This window comes from Gavialis gangeticus, unplaced genomic scaffold (assembly GCF_001723915.1).
Source record: "Gavialis gangeticus isolate Ggan-Ray unplaced genomic scaffold, GavGan_comp1, whole genome shotgun sequence".
Classification (NCBI taxonomy): domain Eukaryota; kingdom Metazoa; phylum Chordata; order Crocodylia; family Gavialidae; genus Gavialis; species Gavialis gangeticus.
Window position 1 is genome coordinate 78,300,882 of NW_017729029.1, and position 12,413 is coordinate 78,313,294.

At 43.5% G+C, this 12,413-nt stretch overlaps 2 protein-coding genes across 2 annotated transcripts in view; one reads left to right on the forward strand and one right to left on the reverse strand.

Moving 5' to 3' along the window:
• SAP30 (Sin3A associated protein 30) overlaps nucleotides 1–5,276 on the forward strand; it is a 9,577-nt gene extending 4,301 nt beyond the window's left edge. The window contains exons 2-5 of the mRNA XM_019521063.1: nucleotides 6–151; nucleotides 881–1,003; nucleotides 2,644–2,742; nucleotides 4,947–5,276. Of these exons, the coding sequence (XP_019376608.1) occupies nucleotides 6–151; nucleotides 881–1,003; nucleotides 2,644–2,742; nucleotides 4,947–5,069 (491 nt within the window). The 3' untranslated portion in view covers nucleotides 5,070–5,276. The remainder of the gene's footprint in view (nucleotides 1–5; nucleotides 152–880; nucleotides 1,004–2,643; nucleotides 2,743–4,946) is intronic.
• A 2,312-nt stretch (nucleotides 5,277–7,588) lies between these two features.
• SCRG1 (stimulator of chondrogenesis 1) overlaps nucleotides 7,589–12,413 on the reverse strand; it is a 33,731-nt gene continuing 28,906 nt past the window's right edge. Inside the window, exon 3 of the mRNA XM_019521787.1 lies at nucleotides 7,589–9,004. Within this exon, the coding sequence (XP_019377332.1) occupies nucleotides 8,950–9,004 (55 nt within the window). The 3' untranslated portion in view covers nucleotides 7,589–8,949. The remainder of the gene's footprint in view (nucleotides 9,005–12,413) is intronic.

Genomic DNA, 12,413 nt, shown 5'->3' on the forward strand with positions numbered 1-12,413 from the left:
GGCGGGTGCGGCGGGGCCCGGGGCCGGGCAGCTGTGCTGCCTGCGCGAGGAGGGCGAGCGCTGCGGCCGCGCCGCCGGCAACGCTAGCTTCAGCAAGCGCATCCAGAAAAGCATCTCGCAGAAGAAGGTGAAAATCGAGCTGGACAAGAGCGTGAGTCCCCGCGGGCCCGGGGTGTGTTGGGGGGAGGTAGTGGGGGGGGGGGGCTGCGGCGCGGGCACCGCCACTGCCCCCGGCCCGGGCGCCGCGTCCTTGCCCTTGGCGCGCCTGCCTGCCGCAGGAGAGCTGCTTGCCCTGTCCCCGGCCGCCATGGGGTAGAGCCGCGCTGGCCCCAGACAAAGCCCCGCGGCGGGGATCCCCCTCCCGAACGGCACAAAGGGGGCTGCTGCTGTGGCTGCTGCTACTGCGGGGGGCGCCGGGCGGTTTCAGCTGCGGAAACTTCGCGTTGGAAGAGCCCGGGGGGGAGGAGGAGGGAGGCTGCGGTCCCGGAGTCGTTGAAAGTGAAACTGCCGCCGACCCGCGCCGCTGCGGGCCTGAGCGCGGCTTGTTAAACCCCCGGGCCCGGCGTAGAGTGCCCGCCTCGGCGGCAGGGGCTCGAGTAGGGCGGTGGGGACCAGGGAGAGACACCGGCGGCTTTTAAAAAGATGACGACGGAGAAGTCATTTTCCTGCTGGCGGCGGGAGGGGGCTGGGCTCGGCTGCTCCTTGGAGTCGGCCAGTTGCTGCAGCGCGGGGGGTCTGGCCGGGACCGGCAGTTCTCCTCCGCCCCGAGTTCAGGCCACGAGACCTGGTGATGGCTCTGCCGCTGCCGAGTGTGACCACACGTGTCCAAACCCTGGCAAAATAATCGTGGAAAACATGGCTTTTTCTCGTTTTATTTTAGGCAAGGCATCTTTATATCTGTGACTTTCACAAAAACTTAATTCAGAGCGTGAGAAACAGAAGAAAGAGAAAAGGCAGTGATGATGATGGTGACTCGCCAGTGCAAGACATTGACACTCCAGAGGTACCTGCCTAGTTATTTATGTGGTTACCATGTAAAACTGATTCTTAATTGTCATGCTGTTGGCATGTATGAACATTCCTAATAGTGTTTTTTTTCTTTTCATTTAATTTGGAAGAAGGGGGAGTGCTCCTAGCTTAATGATGGCTTTAGTCACAAAAATATAACTTAATTCTTATGGCTGTGCTTCTGTAATCATTGTGTATGTTAGAATGATATATTCTAAGAAGCTTACATAAGGAATATTTGTTTTCTCCATTTTATTCATAATAATTCTCCTGGAACTAAAGCCTCTAACCTAAATCATAAATCAGTTTTGATTCTGAAACATTTTACTTTTCTCCCCAGATCCCTAGTATTGGAGTTATGTGCTTAGCCGCATAGCAGAACCATTTTTCAGCAGGAGTCAGGCAGTTACTGCACCACGATCCCAGCATTTATATTTTCAGTGTATAAAATACTTTATCACCTTTTAACTGTCCCTTAGCTTTCCCCGTCCTGCCAGGATGCTTACAGAACAGTGAGAAGTTGCTCTGTTCTGTTAAAAACACTTAGATATATATCATACATAAAAGTATAGTAGAGTTAAATCTTAAATGTAAAAGTATGTACTGTAATGCCACTATTAAATTCCAGGTTTTGGGGAAGTGGTTGCCTTGATCTGGCACATCCCATATACAAAAGCAGTATTTAAAACGTATATGCACCTTTTTGTTTCCCATTTCAGATGGGATGAAATACCCTTTTTTTTAATGCCCTGGATAAGTGAACTAAGCTGGAGGGTGAGTTGCCTGTTCAAGGTATCAAATATTTCAAATAGCATTTTTAAGATTTGGCTGTAGAACTTGTTCCTTCAGGTTCCCCGGTAATGCATTTGTCCATAAGGCGTTTTCACTGCCAGCACTTTGCTTTAAAATCCTGGGTTGACAGGAAGGAAAACACTTTTTTGAAGCCTCTGGTGAAGATGTCAGAGGTCCTGGCATATTCTGAGTCCTGTAAGATCTTATCTCGGTTCCTAGAGACTATTTTTTTTTTTGTGGTTCTCCCTGCAATTATCTTTGCAGTTACCCTCTTGAATCCCAGGGCTGCAGTTTTGGCACCGTTAGGACCACAGTTCCTGAACAAGCCAGTTCTCCTTTTCACATTTTATGGGATCAGCAGTTCTTGCTACAGCTGATATCTGCTGCTGACTCTTGTGAAGGACAAAAAAAAATAATGGTGACGAATTTACTGCTTACCGCATCTGTTCCTCCAAAGGAGGCTTAGTTCAGACCCACATTCTAAAAGCTACAGTTGTCACTTTAGACAGTGCTAGAAAACCCAAGGGTGTTTTTATTCCTCTCTCCCTGCCACCCCCACCCCCAATCTGGGCACTGCACCAGCAAGGCTCATGACTTCACTGATGGAAAAGAAATGAGTGCCCAATGCAATCTCTACTGCCTCCAGGAAGAAAAAGTTCTGTGCCAGTGATCCACTAGTTTCACCTCCAAGTCTATTTCAGAGGGCAGTTCAGAATGTTATTTTGGGCGGAATACTAAAGGCTGCTTGGAATAGAAGGACACTACGTAATACGTGTCTTTTGCCTTCATTTCAGTTGCCATATTTAATGAACTTTGAACTTAACATTGTTTCTTTTTTCCTAGGTTGATTTATATCAGTTGCAGGTAAACACGCTTCGAAGGTACAAAAGACACTTCAAGTTACAGACTAGACCAGGACTCAACAAAGCACAGCTTGTTGAAGTAAGTATGAACATCTGTTCTGTAGCAGGCAATGCAACTTGCTATAATATGTGAATCTCTGGAAAAGGTGAACCATAGGACAAGTAATACATCCTTACCTTTTGTAGAGAATATCCATACAGATTAACATAACAATGTCTATAGTTGACAGATGCCATGCTCAGTCAACTACTGAATTATAATTGGATTAGATCCTGTTCCAAAAGCTTTTTCTCTAACATAAAGGTAACAAGTGGACTAGATTTTTTTGAGAACAAAAATAAAGTATTCATTTAGTTTTCTGCTGACCTGGTTTTTCTGTCCCCAGCCCCATAGCCGACAGAGCTGGGGTTATCAAAATAAATCATAAGTAAAAGTTCAGTTTAGAGAAATTGATTTTTAGAACTAGGTACTTTAAAAAGAAACCTGGAATCAGGTGCAGAATTGGAACTCTAGTGTTGAGAAGCATCCTATAAGTTTCTGAATACTTGGCCTGACTTGTGCTGTAAAGCCTATAGATTTCAGTGGGAATGACAGTGGAATGAGGTTCACTTATTCTGCCCTAAAGTTTTACTGTGTTTTTAATGAAGGGATCATGGTAATGTAATGTGAAACTCGCATATGCTATTTCATGTTTCCACTTACAAGCCTAGAATACAAGCTTACAAAATAAAACAGAGAAATTTCTGTGAGAATAACAAGTCCGATTTGGTAAAAGATCAATATTCTAAATATTTCATATTTAAAATATTGCAAAACACTTTTTGCTTTTCAGCTTTGTTCACTTGACTGTTGTTTTTTTAATGTGTTCAGTTTTGCACTCCTGGCATGCAGTCCTAGAATGTTCATTTAAATACCTCTTCTGACAACTTCTGCTTCCCTATTAAAAACTTAGATGCATGTTTAGTTCTTAGGCTACTTCAGTGCCGTATTATAACATTTATGTGCAGGCGTTTTGTAGATCTCTTAAGTACAAGTTTCAAGACCGCTGTAAAATTATAGAGTACTTTCAATATTTTTGCGGCTAAGTATGAGTTTAAATGTGGTACTTTCCTGTTCACCTGTGACTTCAAAAAAAAAAGAGTAGGGTGCTCATTTAAATTGGTGCAACTAAAACTGGAATGAAGGCACAAGTGACTTGTTTTTACAAATTAAAATAAGTTAGGTTCTCGGGGATGAAGTCAGGTCTTAAAGAACATGTTCATTGAGGCCTCAGGTGCTGTAATGCAGAGTAACCCCTTTACTAGCCAACTCTGGCTTTCATCTTAAAGCAAACTGTGAAATTTAACATTTTTAGACATGAGAGATTAGGATTTCCTGCTTTTACATGTAACTATATCTTAACTTGTTCACTTGATTACAAAAATAATCTTATTTTCTCACTCTTTCGGAACCTTCTGTAAACTTCCTGTGTCTGTGGGTATTTTACACACCATCAGGGGAAAGAGTAAAATTGCAAAACCAAGAAATTAGCAACTAGAAACAGGGAAAGTACCTGAGATTACTTTGTTTCTTGAAACTGGCAGCCTAAAGTAATACCGAGTAAAATTCTCAATACTCCAAAGTGACTGCAGAACCTCTTTTTGGAGAAAAAAATAAAAAATTAAATGGTATCTCTTGTAAAAGGTTGTAACAGACGTTAAAATTCCACCATTGTAACAGTTCCATTGTATAGAGGAAGAAATAGAAGGACCTCTTCTACCCAACCACCTTTTTGGGGCTCCATTTTTACTAACACAGTTCTGATCAAGGGTCTTACTATGTCCTTTTTTCTATTCTGTGCTTTACCACTGAACCTGTTCACAGGTTTTGTGGATTTTTATCCCTCTTCCTTCCCTGTCGTGTGCATCTCTTTCCCCCCCCCTTCTTTTTTATTTCCTCTTTTCCCTTCACATTAGGGCATTCTTTTCTTGTAGCTCAGGAAACAGTGGCTTTTGCTGGATCAGACCCTGACTGCCCAACTAGAATATACTTCTCAATAATGCAGTGATTCACAGCCTACTTATTTTGCCTCTGTCCAGCAGCCTGAGTCATGTCTTTACCAGTTCTATTTTTCACCTGCCTGATGAAAAGAAAAAAAAAAGAAAGAAAAAAGCTTTCATTTAAAGGAATATGTCAACTCCGTTAGTTAATTTTTAACCTTAGTTTCTGCATGCGGCAATTGTGAGTGTATTGACTTTTATGATCAAATGGCTGTTTAACTTCCTTGAACTTTCTCTTTGTAGATAATTGGTTGCCATTTTAGGACTATTCCAGTGAATGAAAAGGACACCTTAACATATTTCATCTACTCAGTGAAGAATGACAAGAACAAACCAGATCTAAAGATGGATAGTAGTGTTCACTAGGATAGAAAAATTGGGACTAAGACTCAAGTTACAAATCAAAAGACTGTTTTTGACATACAGAAGCCTTCTTTGTAAATTTTTTTCAGAGAATTGTCTCTGACTTTTATTTTTCATGGTCTTGCTGACTCATTTGAAAACAGCCTCCTCTAAAATGCAATTTCCTTGGCAAAAATATTTTAAATAAATATTATTGATATTGTTGCTGAAGTGGGTGTGTTTGGAATTTATTTAGTGAGTTGCTGTGTCTGCATAGTTTGAGATTAGTCGATTATATATTTATTGCTATTAAATGTTCATTGTGTTCTTCAGTTACAGAACTATACTAAATGTTTGAAATATGTTTAGAAAGTATCACAGTGCAATATTGCTGCCGCATTCAGAAAACAGTGTTTTAAGATAAAAGGCCATAATAGAATTGCGCTGAACAGCGTGAAAAAGTTCCACTTGTAGTTAATCATAACCATAACTGTGTGAATAACTCCTAGCCTACTAAAACTGACATGCTGGGGTTTTTTAGATTTATCTCTTCATTATCTTACCTGTTGGGATATGAACTGCCAATATTTAAGGTCTTCCTGCCAGTATAGAAGAGAGGCGATTGTTAGGACTCTTGGTTATTCAGTGTTATAATACCCACAGTTCTGAGTATAGAACTTCTGTTCTCCTTCAACAAGAGGTTCTGAATGCTGCTACTCCGTTTATCTCTGTCTATCTATAATATAAAACTATGCCGTGTTGTAGAACTTACATTGAAGAATGGAGAATTGAGTTTTTGCTGTGCAGTTTGTAGTATGTTAATTTATTTCATTTCTTGTTCCATTGAAGCCTGCAATAACTAAAACTATAAACACAAGAAGGTAACTCATCTTCAGGTATACCACCACAATCTGCACACTGTATATTTTTTTCTTTAGTTGTCTAAAACAGGGACCAACCCTTTTGGCATGCATGCCACAAGTTAGCCCTGCATCCTCCACAAGAGGTACTCCAATCCTCCTCCCCTGTTCAATCTGCTACTCTGCTTTCTGATCCCAACCCTGTGTTCCCTGCCGAATCTTCTGCTATGCCCCCTGCTCCCTGGCAGATCTGCTTGCCTTCCCATGCCACTTGTAACACTCATGCCGCAGGTTGGACACCCCTGGTCTACAACATTTGTTACCAGTGATATTAAACATTCTGTGGTTCCACTTAAGACTGAAACGTTAGGATCTAGTTGATGTGCTTTTCCCTCTGTGATGTCTACTGACTCCTGTGTGTATGAGGGAGGAGCAAAGAGGTACAGTTGTACTAGTATCTATCTCAAGATACATCTGTGTCCCCCTAGATTTGCTTGATGGACATATTGGATATCACTTCCTAACCAATTTTCAGCCACTTTTTCTCTTCAAGAAAAAATACCATTTTTGTTTTTCAAACATATATATTTTCTTGTTACTACACATGGTAGTTTTAGCAAGCTCTTGCTGGAATCAAAAAATTTGTTCTTCCTGCTCAGCATCAGGTGAATTAGATGTTTGATTTAAGGTTCTGTTTTGTTCCTCCTCCCCTTCACCTGTTATGCTTTGTTCACAACTTAGTCATCATCACTAAGTGCAAAACAATATCTTTCACTGCAGTTATTAAATAATGGAATTTCTTTACTTTTTCAGTGTCCCATCTATTTCCACATTAAAGTTCTGCAGTGCTGACTTCAGTTCAAGCTGAATAGTGCTATTTAGCTGAAGTCAGTGTTTGTACATTTCAAGCATCTCTTCACTAAACATGTTTGTGCATGCATTTATTGTAATACAAAGTGCTTAAAGATTGCAAGCTAATTGTATCCAATTATGACCCTTGACATGCACCATCCAACTGAGAGAAAACTGGTCTCTCTTTACAGAGCAAGTTAGACAGTCTGGTAAGAAGAAAGAATCCTAAAAGGTGCATCTAACCCATGATATCTTAACTGTGTTTTGTTAGGGCTTAAAATCCTTTTGTGTACTTGACTCTGGCAAGCAGAATTTTCTTTGGCTGATGGGGAGAGAAATCCTAAGTTTCTTTAGGATTTAAGGCCAGCACCGGCCATTTTAACTGGTTGCATGTGTAATGTGGTGATGCCTTTGAGAATCTGCAAACTGGATAGTTTTACCCAACTGGCAGCAGAAGAAAGAAGCTTGCAACAAAATTTTCAAGAATAGTCCAGTTAACTAATTGTCAGGTTTGCTGTTCTGCTACTAGTGCTTTGGACAGCTACAAGCAACAGGGGCAAGTAAGGCCTTGTTCTTGCAACATAAGTGGAGGACTAAGGAATATGCCATGATTATTGGCAAGAAAGCCTCCAAAGTTCTAAGTCTTTGACTTCCTACCAGGGCTTTTTGCACCTGCTAAAATTCTCTTTAAGCGTATTTATCCCTGGACTTGGCCTAGAGTTGATTTGGTAGTCTGCTTTTACATGTCAATTTGATCTGGCAAGGGGAAGAAAATGAACAAAGAAAAACTATGTTGTGAGATTACTAGGTGCAAGACAGCGTGGCTTTAAGTAATTTTGAAAATACTTTATACAAACAACTTAGATTGTTGGTTTACTAAATAAGTATATTATTACTTCCATATACTTCAGCAAACCATTTCTTTTTGCCAGTTGGTACTGCATCACCACTGGCAGAGAATGTAGTTTTTCAATAATGTTAGTAGTAGTAAGATAGTAAGACTTACAAACACTTTTTTTGTTTGTTTTTTGTGTTTTTTATAATATACTCACACATAATACAAACTCTTCATGTAAGAGTAAAGTATGTTTATCTATTTGGTAGTAGCACTCACTAATGCTTATAACTTATACCATGATTATTGCACACTATACTACAGAAAGTGTATTTGAAAAGGATAGCAACATGAAATAGCTATATAAAGATATTCTGCACTAGGCTTCTTTTTTTTCCCCCCCTCATCTGTCTAACTCGATAGCTTCAGGAGAGTACTTTATTTTTGTTAATGGAAAAGTATTTCTGATAGCTGAAGTGAGGCTCTCACTTCAATAACTTGCATTAAATGAGCTATTCAGAAACTCTTCTCTTTGTTTGCATCTGCCACTGGCATCAGTAAGAGCTTAGCATGGAGGAAGAGAGGATCAACTTGCTGAGAGGCACTTTGTTAAAATTAAATGAGCTTTCTCTTTTTAAAAACAAAACAAAGAAAAGAATGAAACTTCCTTTCATGAGTTCTAATTGTATCTCTGTCTTCCTAAAGAGCTGTTCAAACAAAATGCTAGTTCTGTATCTTCGCTACTGAGATGTACCATAGTTCAAATGGGTTTCAATCCAAGTCCTGTTGGAGTCTTTCCATATCCTATAGCAGACTTGATCAAGCCCTGCACAATACATCTCCTTTAAATTGCTAAGTTTATAGCAGCTGTATAGTGCAAACATGAGTTTTTAAAATCTTAATAATAATGCTAGGGACCCCAATTATGGATAACTCCTTGTGAATTTAGAGCTCAGTTGTGATGCCACTGAAATTGTCATCTAGTATTAGAAAATGAAGCTCCAGGCTACAGTAAATGGCAATCTGGTCCTAAAAATCTTTCTTGCTAAGATACAGAACAACACCAGGAGATTTTTAAAGAATGGTGATCTTACATATCAGAACAATAGTGAATGAAAATTTCTAGCGCACCCCTTCTTGTTGTTTCATTGAAAAATCAATGTTGCTACCAAGTTAGAAAGGAGAGCTTTTAGTATTAAAACTTCAAGGCTCCATTTGTCTTTGAATAGGAAGCTTATTCTACTTTGTACAGTAAGGCTCAGCACACTAGGGCTGTTTAATGGAATAGAATTTTTTCATGCAGTGTTATTCTTCCGTTAAGTCCATATATCGTCATCAGTGGTTCACATGACATTCATCACTCACTGTTGCAAGGAACCACGAAAGAAATTTTTGGTCCAAAGAAAATACCCCTGAAAGAAAATAGGAGATATTTAAAATTGTAAAGTTATTAGAACCTATAAAAATAAATCCATTTACTATTTCTCTGCTGCAGCTAGCTTTGGTAAAAGGAATTGGGAGAAATGTATATAGTGAAATTTGTGCAGAAACTAAACTAATGTAATGGAAAAACTCCCACTAACTTCAAAAGGGTTGGGATTTTACCCTTGGCGTCATAACTTCACTTTCTACAGAATGTAATTTGGTTCCACTCCAGGAGTGGCCAGGTTGCCCCTGGAGCCTCCTCGGTCCTTGTCAACTTCACTCTCTTTGGGCAATCACCCTATCACTCACCTGCTATGTATGCCTTGATGTATTTATATTTTAGATAAAGGGGGAGGGTGCCACTGGGCTTCCCAAGCTTTGATCTCATGCTGCTGAGCTCAGGGGTCTCTGCCTTAAGGTCTAATTGCATGGCTGTGACTGCCCTTTACACCATACTGATGCCTCACAGATGTTGCTCATTCCTGCCAAACCCCTCCTGAACTATGGGCTCTCAGCCCCAGTCCTTGCCCCTCTTGGGGTATGGGATCCTTAGCCCTCCTTGCTTTGGCTGTGACCCCTGGCCTTTGCCCCCTCTCTCTCTCTGGGCCCTGGCTCTGCTCCTAGGCCAAGTGAGATTCCTGGGCTCCCCTTTCCCTACTAGTCTCTATAGTCCTCCTTTGCCTCTGGGCCCTGGCCCCACTCCTGAGCCAGTGTGACCTTCGGGCTCCCTGGCCCTGTTGACACTCACCTCTCCTGGGCTACAGACCTCGGGGCTCCCTGGCTCCTCTCCCTTCTGGACCACCTGGGACCTCCATATCTTCCCTTAGTCCCTTCCACAAACCAGCAGGGTTGCTCACCCCCATCTCAGGTGTTAATCCTGCCACCCTGCTGCAGCCCCACTGCCCAGGAGCTCCTTTTCCTGTGGCTTGGGGCTGGAGTGCCTAACCAGTTCAAACCCTGGTCTTACATGCCCCAAGCCTGGCCCTCTTCTGGTGAAGTGACACTAATTGGCCCCTGCCGCATCTGCAGACTGCTCCTCAAGCAACTTATTCCATCTTAGTGACACACACACTAAGTGCCTGGTCACATACCTCCCCTTTTTTCTTCACACTTTCACCTGGGGTTTTCCATCCTCACCTCCCTGAGTCCAGCTTCCTGTCTGCAAGTGATCCCTATTTGGTTCTCTAAGGCTGCCTGTTATGGGTGTCATCTTTTCCTGCACCCCACAAGTCCTCTATTTGGTCCCTGTACTTTCTCTTGCTCTCATAACCATCTGCTGGCTTAACCCCAGTTTAGGTGCTTGCCAGAAGCTTGGCTGCTGAGGAGTTCTTCACATCTTGGCTGCTAGGATCAGACTATTGCCCCAGCTCAGGTCCTGGGCTTGTATCTTGTAAGCCCAGCCCTCTTTTGGGTCACGTGACTCCTGACTGCCTCCCGCAGCACCTGCAGACTGCTCCATCTGCTATCTGCCTTCTCTTAAAGTAGCCGGAGCACCAAGCCTCCTTCTACAAGAGGTAACATGAATGTACAGGAAACATATGCACAAAGTTTAATGACTTTTTTATACTGAGCTCCAAGTTGGTGGGCAATGTTTTAGCTATTTAAGGAAATCTTTTCTTACCATATGGAAGTTTGTCTATCAGACTGCTGACAGAGGTTCAGGTTAAGGTGCACTGGGATTTAACCCACAACACATGCATGGCAGGAGGTGCAATTTTGGGATCAGGAATTAGATCTCAATCATGTGTTACTTGCTGTGCAGAGGGAGCCCGGGGAGCTCCCTACTGTACCAGTAAGTTGAAACCAGGGAGTTGGTTGTCAACTGGGGCCAGGGACGAACTGTAATCGGCTCCCGTCCAGTCCCTGGCCCCAGCCAACAATCAGCTGTTTGTGCCTCCCAGCTGGGGTTTTGACACCTAGTTTTTACTCATCCCCCAGGCCCGGGGAATAGTAAAACCAAGTGTGCTGCCCAGCTGGATGACGTGGTTTTCCAGGTCCTAGTGCATGGGCAACCCAGGATCCAGCTGTGGCAGCCCAATCCAGAGGTTCCCATGGCCAGAGATGAGTAAAAATCATGTGTTCTGTCTGGCTGGGCAACACCTCGTTTTACAAATCCTGGAGCATGGGAATTCTGAGATCATCAACCTTCCCCCTCATTGTAGGGTGCACTGTCACCCTGAACCTTGTAAAAACATGTTCCCCCTGAGTACACCTCACCCCTTGCCTCCCTCCCTCCTCCCTGTTGCTAATTAGCAAAGGACCCCGCCACTCCCAATCAACAGGGAAGCTAAAACCTTGGTTTTAAACATGGCACCGTTTTCACCTCCTCGTGGGTCAGGAGTGAGCTGCAAGCAGGGCCCCTCCACCAATCAGCAGGGGGAGGGGAGCACGGAGGAATCTGTAAGATTAAAGGAGCCACAGGGCACCCCATTTCTGTCATAAATTTGTTAGGTCCCTAGTCGTGGGCCAGCCCTAACCAGCCATGTGTTCAATTTAAGGTGTGATGCAAAGGAGCCACAAAGTTGTTACATATAATAAATGGAATTAGTTTGTGGCTTGCATACTGTATTGTCACACCTCAAAATGACTAGGACATTCAGCCTGATTACTTTTTAAGGCACAACTAACCTGTTAATTGCATCTTAAAAGTAATGTGCGTCAAGGGCCTCAGATTTTGAATACAGGTTTCCCTTGCCAACCACGGGGGTTAGGTTCCTGAAAGTTCCTGTGGGTGGCAAAACTGTGGTTGGTAAGACAAAAGGCTTATGGGGAAAAGTGGGGTTAGGGACTTGAATATGAGTTCCAGCCTGCAGGGATTTTGGAGGGAGCAGAAGGAAGGCAGTGAGACAGGGGGCGCCACATGCATGTACAGTACACACATGCGGCCCCAGGCAGACTGTAGAGCAGCTCCAGCAGGTAAGTTGATGGGAAGAAGGGGATTGAGGCTCTTGTAGGCGGGGAGCTGGGCAGGGCTGGGGCTGCTGCCCAGCTGGGTAGTGCTTGGGGCCACAATGAGTTGCTGCAGGGCCCCAGCAGGGAGCAGGACGGGGCCACAGGTGGTCCATCTGGGGAAGGGTGCAACCTGGTGCGTCGGGGAGCAGAGGAGCTGCACGAGGATCTCATCCACCACTGCTCACCTCACGCTGGCTTGGTGATTCACGTCCTGCATGTGGGGCTGCGGTGAGGGCAGTGGTGTGGGGCTGTGCCCCGTAAGTGTAGGAGGTGCACTGTCAGGGCAGCAGGAGGGCAACCAGCAGCGGGATCTCCATGTGGCCCCACTGTCCCCAGATGCACCAGGTCATGGCCACTAGGTGCTGGAGGCCCCAAAAGAGTGAAGCAGGGTGGGAACCAGTGCCTGCAACCTGCGTCTGAGCAGTGTACAGATTGGGACGGGGG